This window comes from Bos indicus, chromosome 2 (genome assembly GCF_029378745.1).
Source record: "Bos indicus isolate NIAB-ARS_2022 breed Sahiwal x Tharparkar chromosome 2, NIAB-ARS_B.indTharparkar_mat_pri_1.0, whole genome shotgun sequence".
Taxonomy (NCBI): Eukaryota; Metazoa; Chordata; class Mammalia; order Artiodactyla; family Bovidae; genus Bos; species Bos indicus.
Genome location: NC_091761.1, coordinates 89,493,362 through 89,518,863, shown reverse-complemented (window position 1 = coordinate 89,518,863; position 25,502 = coordinate 89,493,362). Strand labels below are relative to the sequence as shown.

At 38.4% G+C, this 25,502-nt stretch overlaps 2 protein-coding genes across 8 annotated transcripts in view; one reads left to right on the top strand and one right to left on the bottom strand.

Annotated features, from left to right (window-relative positions):
• ORC2 (origin recognition complex subunit 2) overlaps window positions 1-10,268 on the top strand; it is a 37,890-nt gene extending 27,622 nt beyond the window's left edge. For 3 of the 5 annotated variants that reach the window (XM_070770040.1, XM_019974726.2, XM_019974719.2), the window contains 6 exons: window positions 453-546; window positions 2,040-2,186; window positions 2,773-2,944; window positions 5,554-5,615; window positions 6,494-6,612; window positions 8,514-10,268. In XM_070770040.1, coding sequence (XP_070626141.1) covers window positions 453-546; window positions 2,040-2,186; window positions 2,773-2,944; window positions 5,554-5,615; window positions 6,494-6,612; window positions 8,514-8,600 — 681 coding nt within the window. In that variant the 3' untranslated portion in view covers window positions 8,601-10,268. Of the gene's footprint in view, window positions 1-452; window positions 547-2,039; window positions 2,187-2,772; window positions 2,945-4,911; window positions 4,972-5,553; window positions 5,616-6,493; window positions 6,613-8,513 lie in introns of those variants that run through there. The other 2 variants (XR_011561273.1, XM_070770028.1) reach the window with 2 other exon arrangements.
• A 3,997-nt stretch (window positions 10,269-14,265) lies between these two features.
• The window catches only part of NIF3L1 (NGG1 interacting factor 3 like 1), a 17,482-nt gene continuing 6,245 nt past the window's right edge, over window positions 14,266-25,502 (bottom strand). For all 3 annotated transcript variants that reach the window (XM_019974744.2, XM_019974749.2, XM_019974736.2), the window contains 4 exons: window positions 24,525-24,651; window positions 22,243-22,381; window positions 19,818-19,901; window positions 14,266-14,695 (listed from right to left, as the gene is read on the bottom strand). In XM_019974744.2, the coding sequence (XP_019830303.2) occupies window positions 14,511-14,695; window positions 19,818-19,901; window positions 22,243-22,381; window positions 24,525-24,651 (535 nt within the window). In that variant the 3' untranslated portion in view covers window positions 14,266-14,510. The remainder of the gene's footprint in view (window positions 14,696-19,817; window positions 19,902-22,242; window positions 22,382-24,524; window positions 24,652-25,502) is intronic.

Sequence of the window (25,502 nt, the reverse complement as noted above, 5' to 3'; positions counted from 1 at the left end):
GTATATTGTTCTTTGATCATTTTTACACCAGATGCTCATTTCTCTTCATCATTTGAAAATGAATTTAAGCCTTTTGGGCTCTGGATATTAACCAATGTAATACTCCTTTTTTAAAAATGTCCTAAATATTTGGACCCTCTTTCATTTGATAAATCTATAGTTTTATATTTCTCACATTGTTGGGTTTGTTTTATATTTTTACTACCCTGCTTATATTATCTTTATACCTTTGCTTCCCCATTTCCTTTTAGTAATAACTTATGCAAAAAAAATAAATTAGATCTACTTACCTTAAAAAGTAGGACTTTTGAAGTAATTTTTCAAACTTGGTGGGAAATCCAAATTTATTTTTAATTAATTAAAAAAAAAAAAGGCTTGACTTTCTGGTTGTTTTTATCCTACATGACAGAATAAGTTATAACTGACATATCTCTTGTGCTTTTATGACATAGGTCCTGAATTCTGTAACAGAAGTCCTTGATCATGTGGGTACTTTCCGCAGTGTGCTGGATCAGCTAGAGTGGATAACAAATAAATTTAAGGAAGGTAACGTGAAGAAGATGTTCTGTAGTTACAGGGTGAAGCTAAGCGTGCACGTCTACTTGTTTGTGTTCTAGTGTACACAAAAATGTGGACAGTTTTAATAATGATATTTCTTTCATTGCTGATTTAGATTTCTTTAAAATAATTTCTCCTTTCCTTTTCTGTGAACTTCACTTAACTAACAGGAAAGAATTGCTCCTGCTATCTTGAACTTATATAGCCAAAGCCCTTTTTTTTTCCCTAAAACCTTTTACTTCAGAATAATTTTCCAGTTTTGTTTGGCTAGTGTAAAGTGCTTCCAGCCAGTTGGAACATCTGTATCTTACAGTTTTGTATTGTTTAATATGTTTATAAAGTATTATTTCTTTATCCTGAGGAAATATCAATGCATTTGAATAATTTCATATACTAAAATCTGAGAAATGGGAAAAAAATTGTTCTTTTGGTATGAGTGTTTTGGTTATATGAGCATTTCAGAAAAATAAAAATAAAATTATTTAGGGGCTAACAATTGTCCTAGTCATTGCTTAACAATTAATTGGGAGCTTCCCTGGTGGCTCAGATGGTAAAGAATATGCCTGCAATAACTAGACTTGGGTTTGATCCCTGGGTCGGCAAGATCCCCTGTAGAAGGAAATGATAACCCACTCCAGTATTCTTGCCTGGAGAATTCCATGGACAGAAGAGCCTGGCAGACTGCAGTCCATGAGGTGGCAAAGAGTCAGACATGACTGAGCGACTAACAATTAAATGGAGTAATTGGTTATGCTTAATGATTTAATAGATGATTTTGATATTATTTGTATGCTCATTAAAATAGGTGCCTGAGTCATTTTTAATGTGTATATGTAGTATATAATCTGTATTATATAATCTATAATAAATACATATTATATAATCTATAATTTATATTAAATATATTTATAATTATGTAAATCATAAATATTTTAGTTATATAATATGCATGTTATCCAAATTTTACCTTCACTGACTTTTATATTTTACTTCTCTGACCTTCTTCGTGCCTTGAGGAATATCCTAGTCCTCTCCCCTTCTCTTGTTTTTGTCTCTCGGCTTTTATGATAATGGAGGTTTTCTATATTCTCTCTTAATGCTTAATGTGAACTCTTTTAGGGATGGGGATCCATCCCCCCTTGCAGTTCAACATCCACAGATTCACCTCCCAATCTAATATGTATCTTGCCTTATTAAAACTGGTTACTTCATGGATTGATTCAAGTGTTAACCATTCCAGTTGTCTTTAACTGCTTCAGAGTCTACTGATTTTCAATGAATTTCATTTTTTTAAGAGTATAATAATGTCCTGCCTGTTTTATGAGTGACTGACATGTCTTCTCAAATAAATTGCATACCCCTAACAATAGCTGTTTTGCCCTGTATTACCTTGATATGTTCTTCAGTACATAAGCCTTGCATGTGGTGGGGACTTTACAACTACTCACTGAAAATAATAATTGACTTCTCTTTCCTTTTAGATTCTTCTTTAGAACTCTTTCTTCTTATTCACAACTTGGATAGCCAAATGTTGAGAGGAGACAAAAGCCAGCAAATTATTGGACAGTTATCATCTTTACGTAATATATACCTTATAGCATCTATTGATCACCTCAATGCTCCTCTCAGTAGGTTGAATGTTCCTGTTTTTTCTTCTTGAGATAACAGTCTGAAAATTACTTTTCTTAATGTTTTAAGTCACAGCATTTTTATTGTTTTTACGTATACATTTCCTTTGTTCCATGTTTAAAAACACAGTTGCCAAAAATATAGGTGTCCTCAATCTGATTTAGAACATAATTCTTGGAAATAAAAATTTTGATAGTAAAGGGTATGTTTTATGGTAAAGTTTCTTGAAGAAGAGGAGACCCAACTATTATTTGGGTTTCTTTCTAACTTTTCTTTGTGATACTGCAATATTTATTTTATGCCTTCAGTTCAGAGACTTTGTGATAATCCTGTAAAACAAAATGCTGAATTATTAAATTTTTTAAAAGAATGCCTTGGTAGTGTTATATATTTTAACCTGCATTTAATATACACATAAAGATTCAGATGGTGATAGTAAAATTAGACTGTAAGGTACTGATTTTGATGGTGAAATAAAAATTCACTTTATTTAATGCTTTCTTGTTCTTTCCTAGAGTGGCATCTAGTAACAGGACAATATGAAAATAATTAGTCATTCTTATTTTTTTTGATCATGTACTCTAGTGTGGGATCATGCAAAGCAGAGTCTTTATAACTGGCTCTGGTATGAAACTACTACATACAGTCATTATACTGAAGAAACCTCCTATGAGAATTCTCTTTTGGTTAAACAGTCTGGATCACTACCACTTAGTTCCCTAATTCATGTCTTACGAAGCCTTACCCCTAATGCAAGGTAAGAATGAAAACTATTGCTTCTTTTTTAAAAAAAACTTTACACATTTTAAGATATGCCCTGTTAGGTTTGACTGGCAGTACTTAAAGTCCTTTCTAGGTTTGCAGAGAAGTATTATCAATGATAATAATAGTCGCTAGTACTGGGTTATGCATTGGGTAGACTGCTCAGTAGTAGTCTCAAATTGCCCAATAATACAGCAGGGGTACCAGCATTTTTAATAGATTTTTATGTTTCTGAGTAAGAACATCTCAGTGGTCATCGTTGAGGAAACAGCAGAGTTTTCATGGATTTTACTTACATATGATAGTTATTTTTAATTACATATTGAACATTATGACTCAGACACAGGGCCCTTTACACGAAATAACTTTTTTGATCCTCATAACCACTCTAAGGTAGATGGTAAAGGGCACAGAGATTTTGATTCCATCCATGTGGTTCCAAAGCTCATATTGTTAAACCTTGAAAATCTTTGTATATAGTGTCTCCAGTGAAACCCTTCAGCAGCCTAACCAAGATGTGTATCTGAATTAATAAGAGCTAGTTAATAAAGGCTAAGAAAAGTTGTATATAGCATAAGCCAGCAAAAAATAAATTGTGTAATTAAGCTGTTGAAAAAGGCTTTTTAGTAGCCTCACAGGGAGGCCACAGAGAAACGTACAGGGAGGTCCAGAGCATTCCTTTCCCAACTACCCCCTGCCAGTAGCTCACACCACAGAGCGGTGTTAAAGCCAGGAGACCGACACTGGCACAATCCATAGGGCTCATTCAGATTTCACTTTTGATACGTGCACTTATTTGTATGTATGTGTGTTAGCTCTGTGCCGTTTTGTCACGTGTAACTTTGTGTAACTACTACCACACTCAAGATATGCAGCTTTATCATCACAAGACTCCCTTGTGATGTCAACCCTCAAGTGCTAATTTTAATGAATTGTATTATTCTTTAAAGCTATTTCTGTACACTTAAAGATTATCATTGCATTAACAATGAAATATGTATTAAATGGCTTCCCAGATGGCTCAGTGGTAAAGAACCCACCTGCCAATGCAGGAGACGTGGGTTCAATCTCTGGATCAGGAAGATTGCCTGGAGAAGGAAATGGCAACCCACTCCAGTATTCTTCCCTGGAGAATCCCATGGACAGAGGAGCCTGGCAGGCTACAGCCCATGGAGTCACAGAGTCAGACACGACTAAAGCAACTTAGCACATATGTTAAATGGGTATCTAATCAAATTTTTTGATGGAATTGGGAATAGAAAAAGTGTTCATTCAATTTTACTATTATGCTTACTCCTAATGGACTGTTGAAGTTACTACATATAAACTTGGGAATCCAGCAATGCAGATATTCTCAACATGACGCTGACTGCCCTAAAGCAATTATTTTTAGTTTGCCATACCTAAATGTCTATATGCTAGCCTCCAGTGCGTCTTTGGTTCATCCTTTACACTCCAATACACATTTAGTCTTTACTTGGTATGAATGTGATTGATCAAAAAATCTTCACCAAATTCAGTGGTGTACTAAGTTATAAAGTGATCATTGAGATGATCCAAAATGTGCTTATAGAAATTATCTTCTAGACTGTAATAAAGATGAAAATGCAAAGGTTTAAAATTTTTGCCACATCCAGGGACTTCTGGGAAGTTTAGTTTTGTATAACACTGCTTCCAACCTAGTAATTCTACCTGGTACACTCTCCTACAGAAACAGTTCCAAAAAATGAAAGAATATTTATTATGATTTTATTTAATGTGTTATTTTTTATTACTTTAAATTGTAAGTAATGTGAACATCCAAAACCAGTAGGAAAATGGTAAGTTTGTGGTATGATAAATGAGCAGGCATTAAAAACTGTTAAGGAAGAAATTTTAAGACATGGGAAAATAAATAAGTGAAAAAGTGAGGTTTAAAATGGTGTATACCATATATAAATGCATGAATTTATGTTTTCACAGTACTTCATTCCACAAAGACTTGAGACAGCAGCATATGCAAATATGATCTCCACATCAAATGTTAGTGGCTATAATTTTAGGGTTATGGAATTAATATTTTTCTCTTTAGTTTTTTTTTCTTTCTTTAGTTTTTATTATATATTCCAGGTTTTCTATAGTAAACTAATCTCTAGCCTAAAAAAATTTGACCCTTGAACAACATGGGGGTTAATCTGTGTCTAACTTTTCATAGTCAGCACTCCATAATCCACTGCATCTGCAGAGTCAATTAACTGGGGCTATGTAGTTCTGTAGTGTTTAGTTGAAGAATATGCATATGTAAGTTCGGTTCAGGTTCAGTCACTCAGTCGTGTCTGACTCTTTGCAACCCCACGGACTGCATGCCAGGCTTTATATGTAAGTAGACCCATGCAGTTCAAACCCATGATGTTCAAGGGTCAGCTGTATTCCTAGATTTTCTTTAAAAGGAGGTAAAAATGCTTCTCCTTTTTAAGTAGACCAGGGTATGGTGTTCTTTGAAAAAGGAAAGGAAGGTAATATAAATGGGCTAAGTGTTTCACAGTCTCTGTGTACTTGACTATTAACTGTTATCTGTGGATGTTAACATTCTGGATTTCAATTTGTTTTTGTGTTTTTCCTTAGGGGAATTTTCCGGCTACTAATAAAGTATCAGCTGGATAACCAGGATAACCCTTCTTACACTGGTATCCAATATTTATGATATTAAATTGTGTGACCTTTGTTTCATCCCATAAATTCTTTTTCCTGGAATCTAATAATAGCACTGCAGTATTTCACAGCAGTAAATAAATGGTTTGCTCTGTGATCACTGTATTTGCCATATTGAAAAATTTCAAGCAACCCCACAGATACACTGCTGAGCAGGCTATTTGTATTATTTGTCAATACAAATTGAAAAACAAATCCAATATACTTCTTAAATTTCCTCTGTTAACTATGAATGTGTGTCTACCAGCTACATATATTTCATATACTGGGCAACTTAGATTTTCTTTAACTTGAGTGAAAATAATCTGTTAAACACACGTTTTAATAATCATTCAGGGGACTTCCCTGGTGGTCCAGTGGTTAATACTTCACCTCCCAATGTGGGAGTTTCAGGTTCGATCCCTCATTGGGGAGCCAAGATCCCATATGCTTTGTGGCCAAAAAACCAAAACATAAAATAGAAACAATATTGTAACAAATTCAATAAAGACTTTGAAAAAAAAATATTTTTTTAAAAATCATTCAGCTCTCACTTGACTTACTAGTTCCCTCTTTTAAAAAAGTCAACTTTACTCACACTGTTTATAACTGCCCATGAGATTATATTATCCTTGGCCACAGTTGACTGCTTTCAGCCAATCAGTTCTCATTAAAAAAATGTAAGCCACAGTATATAACACCTAAGTATTCTCTCGTTTTGCTTCTTCGAGAGGTATTTACTCAGCATTTACTGACTGCTTTGACACACTCGGGTAATAGCACTTTTTTCCTGTCTTTTTCAGCATGGGTGTGCATATATGGGGTCATGTCTTAAATACTGACTTATGTTCACATCTTCTTTTGAACTCTCCAGGGCTTTGTTTTCAAGACTTTTACCAGCAGTGTCGGGAGGCATTCCTTGTCAATAGTGATCTGACACTACGGGCCCAGTTAACTGAATTTAGGGACCACAAGCTTATAAGAACAAAGAAGGTGAGACTTTGCTGTATAACATTGTATGCCAGGAATAGTGTCTCTTGTTTACTTAAGGACAAGTATGCCTGTTATGAAACTGAGATTGCCTTGGTGTGTCACAAGGATCCATTTAGGCAGTGTGCCATTTGAGTTCTGTAGAAAGAAGGTAGAAATACTCCACTTCAGCATGGAGCAGAAGACTTACGACTTCTAGTTCAGAGTGACAAACAGGCCATTAGAAATGAGTCAGATAATCATGTTCCCTTCTCCTCTATTCATTAATCCTGTCTATGTGTATTGAGCACTAACTGTATATAAAGCAAAAACCTAATTTCTTTTCTCATAAAGCTTAAAGTCAATGGAGAAGATGGGCATTTGTCAAATAATCACATACATGTAACATTTAAATTGTGGTTAAGTCCTATGATCAGGAGGGACATGGTTCTGAAAGAACATATTACAGTAGGTGGATTTGACCTAATTATGTGTATCAGAAGAGACCACTGAGCTGAGACCTAAAGGAAGACTAGGAGATTTACAGTCATCAAGGGAAGGAAGAGCATTCTAGGCAGGAGCAGCATGTAAAGAGGCTCTGGAACAAAACAGCAGCCAGCATGACACAATCCCGTTTCATTCTGAAATAATGAGAAGTCATTGAGAAAATTGTTCTGACAATGGTATGGAGAGTGGGATGGGGCAGCGTAAGGTGGGCACTGTGAAACCTCAGCGCACAGAGGCCAGCTGGGAAGGTATTAGTAGCCTGGCTGAGATGATGGCAATCTGGACTAGGTTAAAAAGAGAAAAGTGGTTGGGACTCAAAATTGACAAGAACTGATGACAGACTGGATATGGGAACCAAAGGAAAAGAGAGTGTCAAGAGTGATTCCTGGTTTCTGGCCTGTTTCTTTCCTCCATAACCAGAGAGATGGTGGGATCACTGGATGAGAAGCTGAAAGAGCAACATTCTGGGGAGACAGAGCATGAGTTCATGGTCTTAGTATATTTGGGCTTACTCCAGTTGAGGTTCTCTGGACATTTTCAAGTGGAGATGTCAGCTGGGCATTTGGATTCCTGGGACAAGATACCAGAGAAAAGATCTGGGCTAGAGATAAAAGGTTATGATTCCTACCTATTTATATTATAATGGAAACCAGGCTTTGGTGAGACAGTCTAGAGAGAGAACATATAGTGAGATTAGAGGGCCAGAAACTAGGCCTAGAAGTGTGATATTTAATGGCCAAGTAGAAGATAAGCCTGCAGAGGTGGAACAGCCAGAGAGCCAAGAAGAAAACCAAGATGTCATAGAAGCCAAGAAGAGAAGCATATTTTTAGGTCAGGATTGTCAGGTGCTGCCGAGAGGCCAAAAAGACAAAGACTGAAGATACATAATGAATTTAGGAAAATGGGATTCCTTGGTGGCCTAACCAAAAGCTCTTTTGGTGTGACATGATAATGATGGTGGTAGGTAGGTTGGCTTGGGTTGAGTAAAAAGTGAGTAAATGGAGACCACTATTTATAGACAGCTCTTCTGGAAAGGTGCCATGGTTTTATGATGGTTGCAGAGAAATGAGGAGTCTAGTGAGGGTTGTTTTGTAATTGGAGATACCTGAACCTGTAGCCAATGGGAAGGATCTGGTTGAAAGGGGTATAAAAGAACAGAGATATCAGTGGTGTAGTGTTTTAGAGCAGGAAATACCCACCTTCTCATTCTTTAGTCTTCTTTTCCACTATAACGTGGTTTAACTATAAACTCAGTGTATTTAATAGCTATATATCCCTCTGTGTCCCCTGGCTGCCCTTGTTTTTTATACTTCTCTATTCGTGTGAACTATTAATGAAATCAAGTCCATTTTTTTGTTTAACATTTCAAATACATTTCTTACAAATGACTAACATTCAGGTATTCTCACACCTTTTAGGGAACTGATGGAGTAGAATATTTATTAATTCCTGTTGACAATGGAATACTGACTGATTTCCTGGAAAACGAAGAAGAGGAGTTATAAAGCGCTCGTGTACTCTTGGAATCTTCCGTGGAAGAGCTATACCCCAGCTGCCACTCCTCTAAAGTGTTGTGTTTACATCCAACATTAGACTCGTCAGTGTACAGATTTTAGGTGGGGAGGGGTAATGTCGTCACCTAGAACCGGGATTAGCCTGGCTGGTATACCATCCTAGTACTATGCAGTGGTCCTCAAAATGGAGAAAACGTGCCTTTCATTCATTACCTCTCTGGAGACTTCTTGCTGGAAGGAACAGTGCTCAGGGACTCTTTGGAACTGGATGTTTTTGAATTCTTTTATACCAGAGATGATGCTCCTAATTTTTTTGAGGGCCTTTTATCACTGTATTTGCAAATGTGCTTGTTCCAGAGTGTGAAAGTTACAGACAGTGGCATAAATGCTTTATTTGCTATTTTGCGTGTCAGAACTGAAGAGTATAATGGAGTAGGCAGATCATCCTTTTACTGTTTCTGAAATAGCTTAATAAAAGCTATGGGACTGGGGGAAAGTAGGTGATTTTCAGCTTTCTCCTTTTGGATTTAGGCTACATGCTGATAGAGGAAGGAGCATGATGCTATTCAGTTAGGAAAAGTGGGAAAAACGTATCAAGTGTACAGGGTGTACGCCCATCCCAGAAAGCACATCAACGACAACAGATCATGCTCCTCAAGACAGTTAATGTTTGTGCCATCACGTTCATGATATGAGTGAGAAGCCAGACTAGAGAAACACAATCCTGAAAGTGTATTTTAGTTGTTTTTTCCCAAGGCAACAGAATAATTTAATTATTGTATGTCAACATACTTTTTTTTATTTTCTTGAATAACATGCAGATGAATAGCTTATTAATGGCTGGCTTTAAGTTAATTTGATTTCTCTTATCAAGTAGGCCCACCTAAAACTCACTGTAAGACATTTCAGTTTTTTCTTAAAGTGACAATTTCAAGCCTCCTAAATACACAACCCTTTTCTCTTAGGAAAGAAAAAAAGGCTAACCTTGACCACTGGAGTCAGCAGATAGTCTTTATATACTCCCTGAAATGTTTCATAGTTGGAAGTTAAATTCTCTGTCACTGTACTGCATCAGCATTTCTCACTCATTTCTTATCTTGTAAACCCCTTTTATGAAAATATTTCCCCAAATGCCCAGAATTTTTAAAATCATTTCATGTCATATAATGAAGTAATTTTATATTAAACCCATGTATAAGGGGGGTTAGTCTTAACCATAATTACTGATCAATATTTAAACAAATTGGTACATGAATAGGATTCAAAAATTTTTTAATTGTACCAAAGGATATTCAGTGAAAAGTGAGTTTCCTTACCATTCCCCCATCCAGTCCCTTAGGCAGCCATTGGCAGCATTTTAAGCATTCTTCCAGAGGTATTCTATGCACATCTAAGGGTATTTGTCTATATTTCTCCTTTTAAAAACACAAATGGTGGCATATGATACTTGCTGGTTTGCACCTTTTTTTTTTTTTGCTTAATATATTTAGTTTATAATAACAATATAAAGAAACATATACAGAATCTTTAATGACCTACTGTGAAACTGCATTTGCCCTTAAATTTATCTACTGGTTTATTTTTATATTTTTTGTGTCTATACTGTTTGCAAGCAATATGTGTGAATAGTCTACTATTAATAAAGCAATTTGGATAGAACTTTTTTTCTTCCTTCATTTATAGTACTGTTTTGTTACTTCCAACTCCCAGATTCTCTGGGACTTTTTTTTTCCCCATCTTTTGGCAATGCAATACAGCATGTAGGATCTTAGTTCCCCAACCAGAGCTAGAACCTGTACCCCTTACATTAATAGCACAGAGTCTCAACCACTGGACTGCCAGGGAAGTCCCATAAAGTGCTATTTTTTTACTAAAAATATTTTGAAGTGCTTCAAAAATTTTATGAGTGCACCTTACAGCTCTGATAGTGATCTTGGCAGAATTATATGCTCTTCACTAACTTGTTTCAACATCAGTGTAGCTTAAGCTCTATCAGTTTGACTGCTAAGGCTCCAAACTTCTGCTGTTACTCGCTTCTGGCAATATTAAACAGACCTGAAACCTTGAAAGATTCTTCTGGCTTCTCTTAATAAAATGGCTGAAACAGGGCTAAAAAGGTACAGAGGATGCAGGACAGATATTTGTAGTATGCAAACTCGGCATAATACTGAATTCCGTATGCAGAGAGTTCTAAATGAGTTCCTGTGTTATTCCATTAATAGAAGCAACTTTCTTAGTATCATATTTGTCATTTTAATACATGAATATTTCATTCTTATAAAAGATCAGGCAATTTGAGGGATGGTTTATAGATTTTGCTTAACTTAAAAAATTACTAACGAAACTTTAGAAGTCTACAGTTGACCCTGAACAACACAGATTTGAATTGTGTGGGTCCACTTATGTGCAGATTTTTTCCAATAGTAAATGCTACAGTACTATATGATCCATGGTCCGTTGAACCCACGGATGTAAAAAGGGAAACCAAGCACACACAGAGCCAACTGTAGGTTACAGCTGGATTTTTTACTGTGCAGAAGGTCAGCATCCCCACGATGTCCAAGGCTCAACTGTACTTCAGCTCCAGTTCTCAGCTTCCAAACCTGGAGCCAGTAGCATGTTCAGAATGTATTTTTCTGCATTCCAGGTTTTTGGCTTAGTCCTGAGTAGCTGTCAGAGATGACAGCAAGTCATGAGAGTCTGCCTCATTACAGATGTGTGTCTTTTCCTGAAAACCAAGGGATAGTCACGTACATGACTTTCTCAGGCTTTTTGTAATTATTTGATTTCTCCCTTGGGAGATTCTCCCACACTTTAATTTTTCAAATTGCTGTTAAGCCATGTTAATTCATGTTTTTTGAGAACTTACCATGCAGAAAGCTCTGTTCTAGGCAGCTGAGAAAATCAAGATGTGATATGAAATACCTAGTTGAGGTTTTAATAGCATTAAAAATTACAGTATCCTTAATGTGTTGCATAAAGTCAATTTGAAATAACTAATGCTATGAAAAATGTAACTTTAAGCATAAAACTTATTACCAAGTTTTCATTATTTTGGCATGTATCACTTGGGCCTCAAGTCTTTCTGAAGTATTTAGGTCACCTGAATACTTCAGCATCTTTAACAGTTTGGAAAATTTGACAGCTGAAAGTAAGGAATCTTGAGTGATACTTTATTTTTTCTTAAACTGCATAGGAAGAAAAAAATAAACTACATAGGATGTGTTGGGGTATTTTTTTTAGTTATTCAGAAGTGCAAGCAGGCTGAAAATTATTACAGTCATAATATCATTATTTGGCAATAAGTGTGTCAATCATAAACAAATTCTTTGATTCATTAACCCCTCCTAAAACTCTACCCAAAGGGATTAATCCACAACTGTCAATTCTGAGATCCTGTCTGCCTTCATGAGTCACAGGCCAAATCATACCACGCCTAAAGTGTGCTCTAACAAAAAAAGGAGGGTTTGAGAGCTACTGGCCGCAGGCTATTTCTTCATCATCACCTTGGACCATACCTTTCCTGCCTTCTTTCCACCCTGACAATACTGAATTAATTACTTGGGCTTTTTCAGTGGGCTCTGCTGTTTCTCTACTTAGTGCATGTGTTTAAGCTGTCCCCCAGAAGACCTTCCCTATAAATCCTGTGCCTGCCTTTTTCATAGTTAAGAGTTTACTGTCATCATTAACCAAATTCTGTCATATCCTCTCCACATACTCTCTGGGTCCAGCACACAGAAAGCAACCAGTGAGTGAATGAATGAAGCAAATACCATTAAGATAGTCTCGAAAAGCTGCTATCTCATTCTGCTTTGACAAACTTGACCATCTCATAGAAGCTTTCTAGTTCTTGGCTTCTGACACTTAGCTGTTCTCCTCTCACCTTTCCTGGTGGCTCCTCCAACTTTTAATGGGGGGCATTTCATAAGGCTCACTCCTGTTGGCTATTTCTGTAGTGAATCAGTATTACAGGTGAACCACTGTATTCTTAAAAATTAAGAATAATTTTTAAGTTAGGATCCCAAATCCTCCAGGAGATAGAAGATGGGTAGGAAAAGGATCCTACAAATACTAAATTCTATGCTTTCTCACTTTTAGACAATAGTATTTTAAAAGATTGCTTTTGCCATTACCATAGTAACATGCTCAGTGTAGAAATTGGAAATAAATATAAAAGCATTAAAAGCCTCTCATCATACCACCCAGAGAAGATCGCAGTTAAGATGGATTTTTTTTTTTTCCCTTCAGGATTTCTTCCATACCTCTTATATCAGTCCTACCATCAACATATTTGATTAAGATCCACTGCAATTAATAAGCACATAGGCTCTGGAGCCAGACTGAGTTTATATCCTAACTCCATCACTTCCAAGCTACATAACCTCTGTCTCAGTTTCCTCATCTGTTAAAATGGGAGTAACAATACCTATATACTTGCATATATGGGACTGAAAGTGTTTATAGAGCACATAGTAGAGTACCTGGCACAAAATTAATACTGTACACGTATTCACCAGTATTATTTTTAAAGTTAAAAATCTTTAATGAAATGGTGAGTTACCCAAAAAGCAATAGTTACATGAATAATCCTGAAAATTCATTGGAAGGACTGATGCTGAAACTGAAATACTTTGGCCACCTGATGCGAAGAACTGACTTATTTGAAAAGACCCTGATGCTGGGAAAGATTGAAGGTGGGGGGAGAAGGGGACGACAGAGGATGAGATTGTTGGATGGCATCACCGATTCAACGGACATGAGTTTGAGTAAACTCCAGGAGTTGGTGATGGACAGAGAGGCCTGGTGTACTGCAGTCCATGGGGTCGCAAAGAGTCAGACAGGACTAAGCAACTGAACTGAACTGAACATGAATAATGATCATGTATATTTACAACAAAAAGCAGAACTCATCCTGAGGGACATCCCTGGAGGTCCAGTGGTTAAGACTTCACACTTGCACTGCAGGAGGCACTAGTGTGATCCCTGGTCGAGGAACTAAGATCCCACATGCCACATGGGATGAGAAAACTGAGACAAAGGTTAAGTAGTTTGCTCAAGGCCAAAAAACAAAATCTCATCCTGATTCTGAAATTTAGGTGGGAGATCAGTGATCTAGGAAAGAGAACATAAAGACAGACCTTGCTGCTGCTAAGTCGCTTCAGTCGTGTCCGACTCTGTGCAACCCCACAGACGGCAGCCCACCAGGCTCCCCCGTCCCTGGGATTCTCCAGGCAAGAACACTGGAGTGGGTTGCCATTTCTTTCTTCAGTGCAGAAAAGTGAAAAGCGAAAGTGAAGTCGCTCAGTCGTGTCTGACTCTTAGCGACCCTACGGACTGCGGCCCACCAGCGTCCTCCGTCCATGGGATTTTCCAGGCAAGAGTACTGGAGTGGGGTGCCATTGCCTTCTCCGAAAGACAGACCTTACTACCCTTCAAAGGTTACTACCTAGATACAGGTGAGCTAATATGAAGTTTTAAAAGAATGCATATATAGACAAACTTTTCTGAAAAGGTATATTTTTAAAATAACTAAGGACAGAGAGATCTAGAATGACACATCCCATCTGTAACTGAGTTAAAGAGATGATTACTTGAGCTATTTCCCAAGAATGTTAAACAAACAGGTTTACCCCATATTTCCTAGAGTTACAATGAATTTATATTCCACAGTATATTCTTTAATTTGTCCTTTATAATATTTATTCTTCAATAGTAATTACATTATAGTTTTTATCTACTGAGCTACAGAACATCGGGAGAAGCAGATTAAGAAACCAGAAATGCTAATGTACCTTCTAAGATATTTTTTGGAAGGATACCAACCCCACTGATTCATGTTATGGATTCACACTGGGAGCCACCTGCTTTCTATGTTGTGTTATCTGGCTGTTCCTGCCGGCCTTATATCACATGAAGAGGGTCCCTGTCTGTTTCTGACAGGATAATATTAATCTTATTCTCCAAGTGAGCATCCAGCATATCTCGAAGATCAGAAAGAAAGCCTCGTTCAGTGTTGCTGTGTTCACAGAGGATGACACTTATTCCTTGGGAAGCAGCATCCAGAACATCATGGTGGGACATCTCACCTGCCAACAAAAGAAAGAGCAAATAGCTAAATATTAGACACAGTCTGTGGTTCTGTGCTGAACCATAACAGCAGAAATACCAAGTTTTCATCCTATATGAAGCAAACGTAATACAGCAGAACATGAATCTAGAAAGTTATATGCATGTTTCTTACATGTACTCCAATTTAAAAAGAGAGACCATCCCACTGAGAATTCCAAATTCTTTCTCCTTGGTAAATGCAAGGCAAGTACCCAAATTCACACACCCAACAGTATCTAATACCGCCAGAACTGACCTGTAGGAACACCCATTCAAAAGGTTTCCACAATAAAATAAAACACCACTGCTTACCCACCAAAGACTTCTTTATACTTTGTGAAATAAAGTGAAGTGTTAGTAGCTCAGTCATGTCTGACTCTCTGTATCCCCATGGACTATAGCCCGCCAGGCTCCTCTGTCCATGGAATTCTCCAGGCAGGAATACTGGAGTGGGTTGCCATTTCCTTCTCCACGGGGTCTTCCCGACCCAGGAATCTAACCCAGATCTCCCACATTCTAGGCAGATTCTTTACCATCTGAGCCACCAGGGAAACCCCTTATACTTTGTGAATACCAAAATTCTCAGCATCAACTGTAGTCTAATTCATAAGAATGAAATGAGCTTAAGGTTATTTCTAAATTAAAAACAAGGTATTTTCCTTTGACTCAGGCAAAACACCTAGAAATTCTGAAGTTACTGGTAGAAGAGGATCTCATCTTTTGTGGAAAGATTTTGGGAAAACTCAAATGTTTTGAATTTTTAAAAAACACTTTGTGAATCTGATGTAAGAGCAAGAATATTTGGCTTTTTCATAAAAAGCACAATTTTGAAATATACTTAAGACATAAAGGCATTAAAAAAAAAGTTCTTAAGAAAAGAAAAAAAAAAAGCCCTCAATTTCAATTCCCCACACTCTCCCCTAGCCAAATACGCATCATTTCATTATGAAGTGTTAGTCACTCAGTCGTGTCCAACCCTTTGAGACCCCATGGACTGAAGCTTGCTAGGCTCCTCTGTCCATGGAATTGTCCAAGCAAGAACACTGAAGTGGGTAGCCATTCCCTTCTCCAGGGGATGTTCCCAACTCAGGGATCGAACCCAGGTCTCCTGCATTGCAGGCAGATACTTTAACAGTTGAGCCACCAGGGAAGCCCTCATTGTAAGGACTAGTTTCTACTCAAGCACCTTTTAAAATATCTTAATTTAAGTAATAGCAGAGGAAAAAGTGAAAGGAGAAAAAGACACTAACTGGCCCAGTTAGAAGTCATGCTTTGGGAAAGACAGTCTGGCTATCTGGACTAGTATCCAATTTATATTTCCAAGGAGCAAGCCTGCCATCTGCTGGTCTTCCTAGGATACTGCCCTTTATGACCTAATATGTAAAGCTCAAAGGAAGGGTGATGAAAATGGTCTTCTGGCTGGGGTTTCCCATCTCTGAAGTGATATTCAAAGTGATGCCTCACCGAGTACAGACATCTAAAGTAAGCTGGATAAGACATTTTCTGTTTCCCCAACTAACCGTGTAAGAAGGACTTTTTTTTTTTTAATTGGAGGCTAATTACTTTACAATATTGTATTGGTTTTGCCATACATCAACATGAATCCGCCAGGGGTGTGCACGTGTTCCCACTCCTGAACCCCCCTCCCACCCCCCTCCCCAAGGGAGGACATTTTAACATTTTGGAACTGTGTGAATTTATCTTATGTATATACTGCTTTGTGATATGAAAACTAATTTTAAAAAGTTATTATTTATGAGAAAACAATCAGACATTCCAAATTGAGAGATATACAAAAAAAGCAAATGGCCTATGCTCTTCAAAAATGCCAATGCTCTAAAAACAAAGTTGAGAACTAGAACAGATGCAGTGTGTGATCACTCATTATCAGAGAAATGCAAATCAAAACCACAATGAGGTACCATTTCACGCCAGTCAGAATGGCTGCGATCCAAAAGTCTACAAGCAATAAATGCTGGAGAGGGTGTGGAGAAAAAGGAACTCTCTTACACTATTGGTGGGAATGCAAACTAGTACAATCACTATGGAGAACAGTGTGGAGATTCCTTAAAAAACTGGAAATAGAACTGCCATATGACCCAGCAATTCCACTGCTGGGCATACACACTGAGGAAAACAGAACTGAAAGAGACACGTGTACCCCAATGTTCATCACAGCACTGTTTATAATAGCCAGGACATGGAAGCAACCTAGATGTCCATCAGTAGATGAATGGATAAGAAAGCTGTGGTACATATACACAATGGAGTACTACTCAGCCATTAAAAAGAATACATTTGAATCAGTTCTAATGAGGTGGATGAAATTGGAGCCTATTATACAGAGAGAGGAGAAGGCAATGGCACCCCACTCCAGTACTCTTGCCTGGAAAAACCCATGGATGGAGGAGCCTGGTGGGCTACAGTCCATGGGGTCGCTAAGAGTTGGACATGACTGAGCGACTTCACTTTCACTTTTCACTTTCATGCATTGGAGAAGGAAATGGCAACCCACTCCAGTGTTCTTGCCTGGAGAATCCCAGGGACGGGGGAGCCTGGTGGGCTGCCGTCTATGCGGTCGCACAGAGTCGGACACGACTGAAGCGACTTAGCAGCAGCATACAGAGTGAAGTAAGCCAGAAAGAAAAACACCAATACAGTATATTAATGCATGTATATGGAATTTAGAAAGATGGTAACGATAACCCTGTATGTGAGACACCAAAAGAGACACAGATGTATAGAACAGTCTTTTGGACTCTGTGGGAGAGGGCTAGGGTGGGATGATTTGGGAGAATGGCATTGAGACATGTATATTATCATATATGAAATGAATCACCAGTCCACATTCGATGCATGATACAGGATGCTCGGGGCTGGTGCACTGGGATGATCCAGGGGGATGGTATGGGGAAGGAGGTGGGAGCAGGGTTCAGGATGGAGAACACATGTACACCCGTAGTGGATTCAAGTCAATGTATGGCAAAACCACTACAATATTGTAAAGTAATTAGCCTCCAATTAAAATAAATAAATTTATATTTAAAAAAAGAATTGAGCATCAATCTGAAAAAGAAATACTATAAATTTTGATCAATTAACAACATTAAATTCCTGAATTTGGTCATTATAACATGGTCATATAAGGGAATGTCCTCGCTCCTAGGAGATATAATGCTGAAGTATTTGAAGGTAAAAGGTCATCATATCTGTAATTTATTTATAAATGGTTTGGGAGAAAACATAAATACATATTAGGTTGGTGCAAAAGTAACTGTGGTTGGTACAAAACTAATTGTTGGTGCAAAAGTAATAGTTAACTCAGGTTGATGAAAAAGTAATTGAGGTTCAAAAGTAACTGCAGTTGGTGCAAAAATAATTGAGGTTGGTGTAAAAGTCAAACACAATTACTTTTCCACCAACCGAATACTTATGCATGCACAAATATATACACACATATATGATGTTATAGAAAGACAGAATGTACAAATGTGGCCAAAAACAGCCATTAGTAATGCAGGCAAAGGGTATATAAGAGTTGATTATACTATTCTTACTGCAACTTTTCTATAGATCTAAAATTCCTTCAAAGTAAAATGTTAAATTTTAAAATAGAAACATCATGTTATAACATGTTAAACTGTCTATACACTGAAAGTTTATTTCAATCTGGTATAAACTTGAGGGCTTATAAAAATCTTACATTTTATGTGACCTATACAGGAAGGAAATCTAAAAAAGAGTGAATATATAACTGATTTATTTTGCTGTACATCAGAAACTAATACAACATTATAAAGCAACTATACTCCAACAAAAATTAAATAAATAAATAACCGCCCCCACCCCCACCAAATAAAACCCTTGCTTCTTTAGAAGGAAGGAAAAGAAAACAGACAATGGTCATATACACTTTTAATTGGTTCAAAGCAATACATCAGGCTTCCTAAGATGCTGCCCCTATTCTCAGAGACAGGACATTATTTCAAGTGCGGCAGCCTTTGTAAGGGAGCATGCTAGATAATAAGGCACGGGCGTACAGTGGCAGGAGCGGTCTAGTAACGCCAAAGGAATGCCCAGGGGCTTAAGACCCTTGAGTCTAGTTTTGGAAGTGGATAAAGTAATCTTAAGCCCCTGTCTCCTAACCCTCAAGAGGCCCAGAGGTAGAAATGCAGCTGGTAACAGCAGTGTTCAAAGCGCCTCCAACTCCCTTGGAGGAATGATGGGCCATGTTATCAATTAGGTATTACCCACAAGGACAGAGTATAGAGCCTGGGAGTCAAACAATTTCTGTCCAAAAGAAATGCGTATTGTAGATTAAGAAAAAAGTGACAGGAATTGGGAGAGGAAGGTATGATCATCAGGGGCAGGAGCCTGACACTGTCAAGAAAATGTTTCTCAGGGGAGGTATCTTCGAGCTCATCACTAGAAGTATAAGAAAGAAGCAAAAAAAAGACATCCTAGACAGGGAAAACGGCATGAGCCAAGACTGCTTCACCTGGCTTCACCAGGGCACATGGAGGAAATCACTGAAGGGTTTTCAGCCATGATAATATTATACACCATCACACTTGTACTTCTGAAAGTTAGTTCTGGGAGAGTGTGGAAGATTAAGATTAGAGGCTTAATGAAGTACTTTAGGTAGGGGATGCCTGGACGGAGATAAGGGGAAAAATAGAAAGATTTTGGAGCTAGAACTGAGAGAAAGTGATCATTGCCTTCAGGGCCGAGTAAGAGGCACAATTTTCTACCTAAGGCAACAGGTAAAAATTGTTCCAGTAACTTACGTGAAATCTGAGAGAAATCATGTTTAGGAATTTATTATTTAACCTATGAAAATAGATTAAATAAATGTTGAATATCACTTTTTAGATAATCTAATTATTAGATGATTATTTTTTTCCTTCCACAAAGTATGTGGTATGTCCCCAATTTTGACATAGTTCTTATTTAGTTCAGGATCAAAAAACATTTATTAGATCCATCTGTATGTTAGATGCTGTCCTAAAATCTGTTAATTTTTACCTTGTAAAAAACAAACCAAGGTAGGGAAGGGATACACAAGAAAAGGGTACAAGAAAGATCCAAAGGCTGTCCTACCTGTGAGATAAAGGTCGGCATCTGTCCCCTGCAGGACGCTGCTCCCAGAACCAGCGCACAGAGCCACGACTTTGACTGGGGACTCTTTATGATAAACAAAAGAAGAGACCAACACTTTACAATTCCCCTTCATATTAATATTACAATCTGTACCAAGAATCCGATATGTAATACAGATCTCTCTCCCAGTCTTATCACAGGTATGTGAATTTTGTGTAAAAAGTTTTAAAAAATAAAAAAACATATCTTCATATAAGCAAACAGACTATTCCTTGGTATTACAGAGCTAACGTAAGGCAGATGGCTTCCCTGGTGGCTTAGAGGGTAAAGCATCTGCCTGCAATGCAGGAGACCCGGGTTCGATCCCTGGGTCGGGAGGATCCCCTGGAGACGGAAATGGCAACCCACTCCACTATTCTTGCCTGGAAAACCCCATGGACAGAGGAGCCTGGTAGGCTACAGTCTATGGGGCCACAAAGAGTCGGACATGACTGAGCGACTTAACTTTTACTTTTCAAGGCAGGATTATTATTCCTTTGGATATTCGCTATTGCACAAGCCCACATAAGGCACCTCTGAATAGTATTTACCACTATTAGCACTAGGTTTCAGAGAAGGTGATGGCACCCCATTCCAGTACTCTTGCCTGGAAAATCCCATGGACGGAGGAGCCTGGTAGGCTGCAGTCCATGAGGTCTCTAAGAGTCGGACACGACTGAGCGACTTCACTTTCACTTTTCACTTTCATGCATTGGAGAAGGAAATGGCAACCCACTCCAGTGTTCTTGCCTGGAGAATCCCAGGGACGGGGGAGCCTGGTGGGCTGCCGTCTGTGGGGTCGCACAGAGTCGGACACGCCTGAAGCGACTCAGCAGCAGCAGCAGCACTAGGTTTTAGGCTTCACCACAGTGCTGCTCAGTTAAGCAACCTCACCTGGTCTCCAGGTGACAGTGAAAGGCAGGCAAGTTTGTCTCTGTCCCCAGGTAAGGAAGCTAAGGAACTAAACAGGCCAGTTAGAGGATGCTATGGAATGGATTTGACACATATCTTCTTAACTTTTGATTTTATATTGGAGTATAGTTGATATATAGAAAACGAACTAATAGTTACCAGTGGGGAAGTAAGGAGAAGGGATAGTTAGGGCATGACATGGACATACTGCTATATTTAAAATGGATAACCAACCAGGACCCACTATTTAGCACAGGCAACTCTGCTCAATATTATGTAACAACCTAAATGGGAAAAGAATTTGAAAAAGAATAGACATATGTATAACTGAATCACTTTGCTGTATACCTGAAACTAACACAACATTGTTAATTGACACTTTTTTTTAATATGGTATTTTCCTAAAAGAGCATCCTCTGGACAGTGAAATACAGAAACTTTCAAGACAAAATCCAACAAGTGTTGAGCACTTAATTTCTAGAATGGACACTTCATTAGTTGTATTTCACAAAAGGGGCAATGGAGCTGGTCAGAAGTCTTATTCCATCTCTGCCACCCACCTTCTTTGAAAACGAGCACTCATGAGTTGTTTGATCCAACTGTGGATTTTGGTTAAGTCAGTTACCTCTGCAAACCTCAATTTTTTTCACCTATACAACAGGAAAATCAATACTTTCCAGACATCTAAGAATAGCTAGCATTCACTGCACTTAACATGGGCCAGCCATGTGAATTGTATCACCACTTCCATGTCTGCCAAAGTCATGCAGCAGACATGACTGTTACATAAACCCACAGCATCCGACTCCACACTCATAACAACTGCACTCCGCTTGTTGCCTTCGCAAAGGAAACACACACACATAGGACACTCTAAACAGTCCTAGGCTCACTGCAAGGGCCCAATAAATGTTCTGCTCGTTCCTTTTGTTCCCCAAAGTACAGGAGAAAACCAAGAGAGAAGGCAGTGGCTACAAAACTCAGAAACCGCAATTACATCACCGAGCATAGCAGAACCTACTAAAAATTATCACCAGTATTGTAAAACTTAAGATCTGCATTGTAATTGGAGCAATCACGATTTCTAGCTGTCTTCCTGGAATGTGGTAGGGCTGCACTTCATGCTCTTCCTGGGTTGACTGACTCTGAACAATGAGTTGAACAGAATATGTATCATTTCCAGACTACAGTGTTTAACTGCACTTTAAGACCCTCCCTCTTCAAGACCTGTCTACAATGAACAGACTCCCCTGCTGATCTGAGATGGACCTCGAGTGTGAATGAGAAATAAATCTTGTTTAGGTCGATGGGCTGTATACCACAGCATAACCTTGTCCACTCTGACCGATAAAGTAAACCAGTCATCTTCTGTGAGCTGCTAACACATTTCTATCATATTGATATAGCCAAAAGTTTCCATTTTTGCCCAATATTATCAGTAGGTATGCTGGACAAATATAGAAGACATACTTACCTAAGGTCTTCCCTATTCCAAGAGCAAGGCGAACATGAGATAGTTTTAGGTGACTTTTGATTCGCTCAATCATAGTTTCCAAGGAGACAGACTCATCCAGTGTGCATAACCGTCCCATCCCAGTATAGAGAAGTAGAGGCTGTAGAGAAACAGAAATTAGGAAAACTGGACATCATAAGTCCTAGAAAAGAATCCCATAGAGCAAAGAGCAAATACTGAGATCAACAAAACAAGGGTACTATGAGCTTGCTATAAAACTAGCTCCAGGGCTTTCCTGGTGGTTCAGTGGTAAAGAATCTGCCTGCCAATGCAGGAGACACAGATTCGATCCCTGATCTGGAAAGATCCCACATGCTGCAGGGCAGCTAAGCCCATGCACCACAACTATTAAGCCTGTGCTCTGGAACCCGAGAGTCGAAACTACTGAAGCCCTTGGACCCTAGAGCCCGTGCTCTGCAAGGAGAGAAGCCGCCACAACGAGATGCCCATGCATAGCAACTAGAGAGTAGCCCCCAATCACAGCAACTAGAAAAAAGCCCATGCAGCACTGAAGACCCAGCACAGCCAAAAATAAATGAATAGATAAAACTTTTAAAAAGTAGCTCCAAGCTAAAATTTAGGAATGCAAACCTGACAAAAACATTCTCTGACTTCTAGGAGCTCAGTCTCCTGAGAAGGTAGTTTTCTCTTCTTTTTCTATTTTTTTTTTTTTTTTTGGCTGAGTGGCATGTGGGATCTTAGTTCCCTGCCCAGGGATTGAACCTCTGCCCCTTGCATTGGAAGCATGGAGTCTTAACCAGTGGACCACCAGGGAAGTCCAAGACAGGTACTATTTTTTTATGGGATCACAAAAGAGTGACAAAACAGATGAGATGGCGGGAAGGTGCGTACTTGAAGTAAGGGGAGTAAAATAAGCTTCTGCAAGGACTTGGGTCTTGAAGACAAACCATAAAGGAGTTAAGAAAGGGGTGATGTCAAGTGCAGGGTGGGGGGTTAGAGATATGGTGAGATGTGGTGAGGCATTCCATTTTTTTCTTTTTTCCTTTTTATTTATTTATTGAGGCATTCTAAACAGAGAGAACATGTACAAGGGTGCCAAGGTGTGAGAGAGCACACAGGGAAGATCTAAAAGCAGACAGTATAGCCTGCATGCAGAGCAAGGGTGGGGAGGGAGAAGAAGCTGGAGACAGGGTTCCTCGCTGGTCATGAAAGGCCAAAAAGCCTGGACTATCTCCTGGAGGTGCCCGCTCAGGAGTTTACTGCGTCTTATATCCCAAGGGAGGGAACATGAGAGTTTCAACTACTGTGGTGGCAAAGCAAACAGAGAGGAGAAACATCTTGTAGATTTATGGACAGAATCAGCAGGGCTTGGATGTATGGGAGCAAGGGAGAGTTGTGCAAACCTGCAAATAAAACAGCTCTTAGGGTCCCTGATAAAACAGAAAAAAACTTGTATTTAAAAACATGCTATGTGGATAAGGTCAGTTTTTGTATATATTGGATTTTAAATACTTGTGAGATCTGTAAGTGGAAAATGTTCAGAATGGCTGCAAATATATTTTTTAAAAATTTTTATCTTTTACCTTAAGAAAGCATCCTGAGACAGGAAGTAAAGACATAGGGATCATCATGTCAAGTTAAAGGAATGAATAAAATGGTCCAGGCAGAGGGTATAAAATAAGAGACTGAATCTGTAACTGAGTCTCTAATCATGAAGAAGTACCATCATGGTCTGAATGTTTCTGGCCCCCTCAAATTCATAGGATGAAATCCTAACCTATAGATTAGGAGGTGTAGCCTTTGGGAGGTGCTTTCAGATCATGAGGTTGGAAGCCACACAACTGGGATTAGTGCTTTAGAAAAGAGGCTCCAGAGAGATCCCATGTCCCCTTCACTGTGTGAAGACACAGAGAGAAGGCACCATCTTTGAAGCATGTATTGAGCTCCCATCCGGCAACACTCGGAGTCTGCCAGTGCCACGATTTTGGACTTTGCTTCCTCCTTAACTGTGATACATAAATGACTGTTGTTTATAAGCTATCCAGTCTACAGTATTCTGTTACAGAAGTCCAAACATGTTATGGCAGCCTGAATGGACTAAGATATCTACATTTTTGTATTCCTGAAACGTCTCCCCTTTTCAATAAACTTTCCAGGGCCCAACATGCTTTCATCACCACTTTGTGCTACTCTAGGCAATAGTTAATAACCTGTTAAACTAACAATTTACATATGAATTTGTCAAACAAAACTGCACTGTAACATAAGATATCTTTTATTACCTTCTCTAGTGACAGAATTTCAGTCTTCTGATAAAACTGCCTATTCTGGGAAAGAAAAGCCACCACCTGCATCAAAGCTTGCTGAGTACAATTCAGACTGAGCCGTGTTTGTTCTTCATCATCAGTCCTGGAAAAAAAAGTCACTTGGTTTAGGATAAATATAAACAAATAAATAAATTTATAAAAATATACATATATATAAATTTATATATTTAAAATAATCCATAGTTTACAACCTCCTGTAATAGGAGATTAGATTTATATGGAATTTAGGATTTAATTCCAAACTGTTTTCTAGAATAGTGTTTCTCAAACTTCAGCATGCATCAAAATCATCTCCTGGCCTTATTAAAACAGACTGTTGGGCCGTACCCTCAGAGTTTCTGATTTAGTAGGTCTGAGTGGGGGCTGAGAATTTATCTAACAAGTTCCAGGTGACACTGATGTGCTGGTCCAGGGACCTCACATTGAAACCCCTGTTCTAGAACTGTTCTCAGTTCTGGTGGTGCATCAGAAATCTCTTGTTGGCTTCTTAAAAAAAAACAGCTGCTGGACTCTTCTATAGACTCAATGAAACAGAACATCTATGAATGGGGCTGGGGCAAACAAGTTTTTTAAAGCCCTAGAAAAGTTAATGTTCAAACATCATTGAATACAAGAATTTCCCAGACAGATTCTCAGGCAAATCCCATTCTAATTACACAGATCTAGGATAAAGCAAAAAATCTTCATTTTTCTTTGTTTATTTTTAATTGAAGGATAATTCTGCTATAATATTGCATTGGTTTCTGCCACACAATGTGATGCATTTTTCAAAAGCACCCATTATGAGTATGATTCCGAGGGTCCCTGAATCACCCTTTAAAGAGCAATACCCTTGGGAATCCCTTGGTGATCCAGTGGTTAGGACTAGGTGCTTTTATTATCAGGGCCTGGGTTCACTCCTTGGTCAGTGAACTAAGATCCTAAAAGCCATGG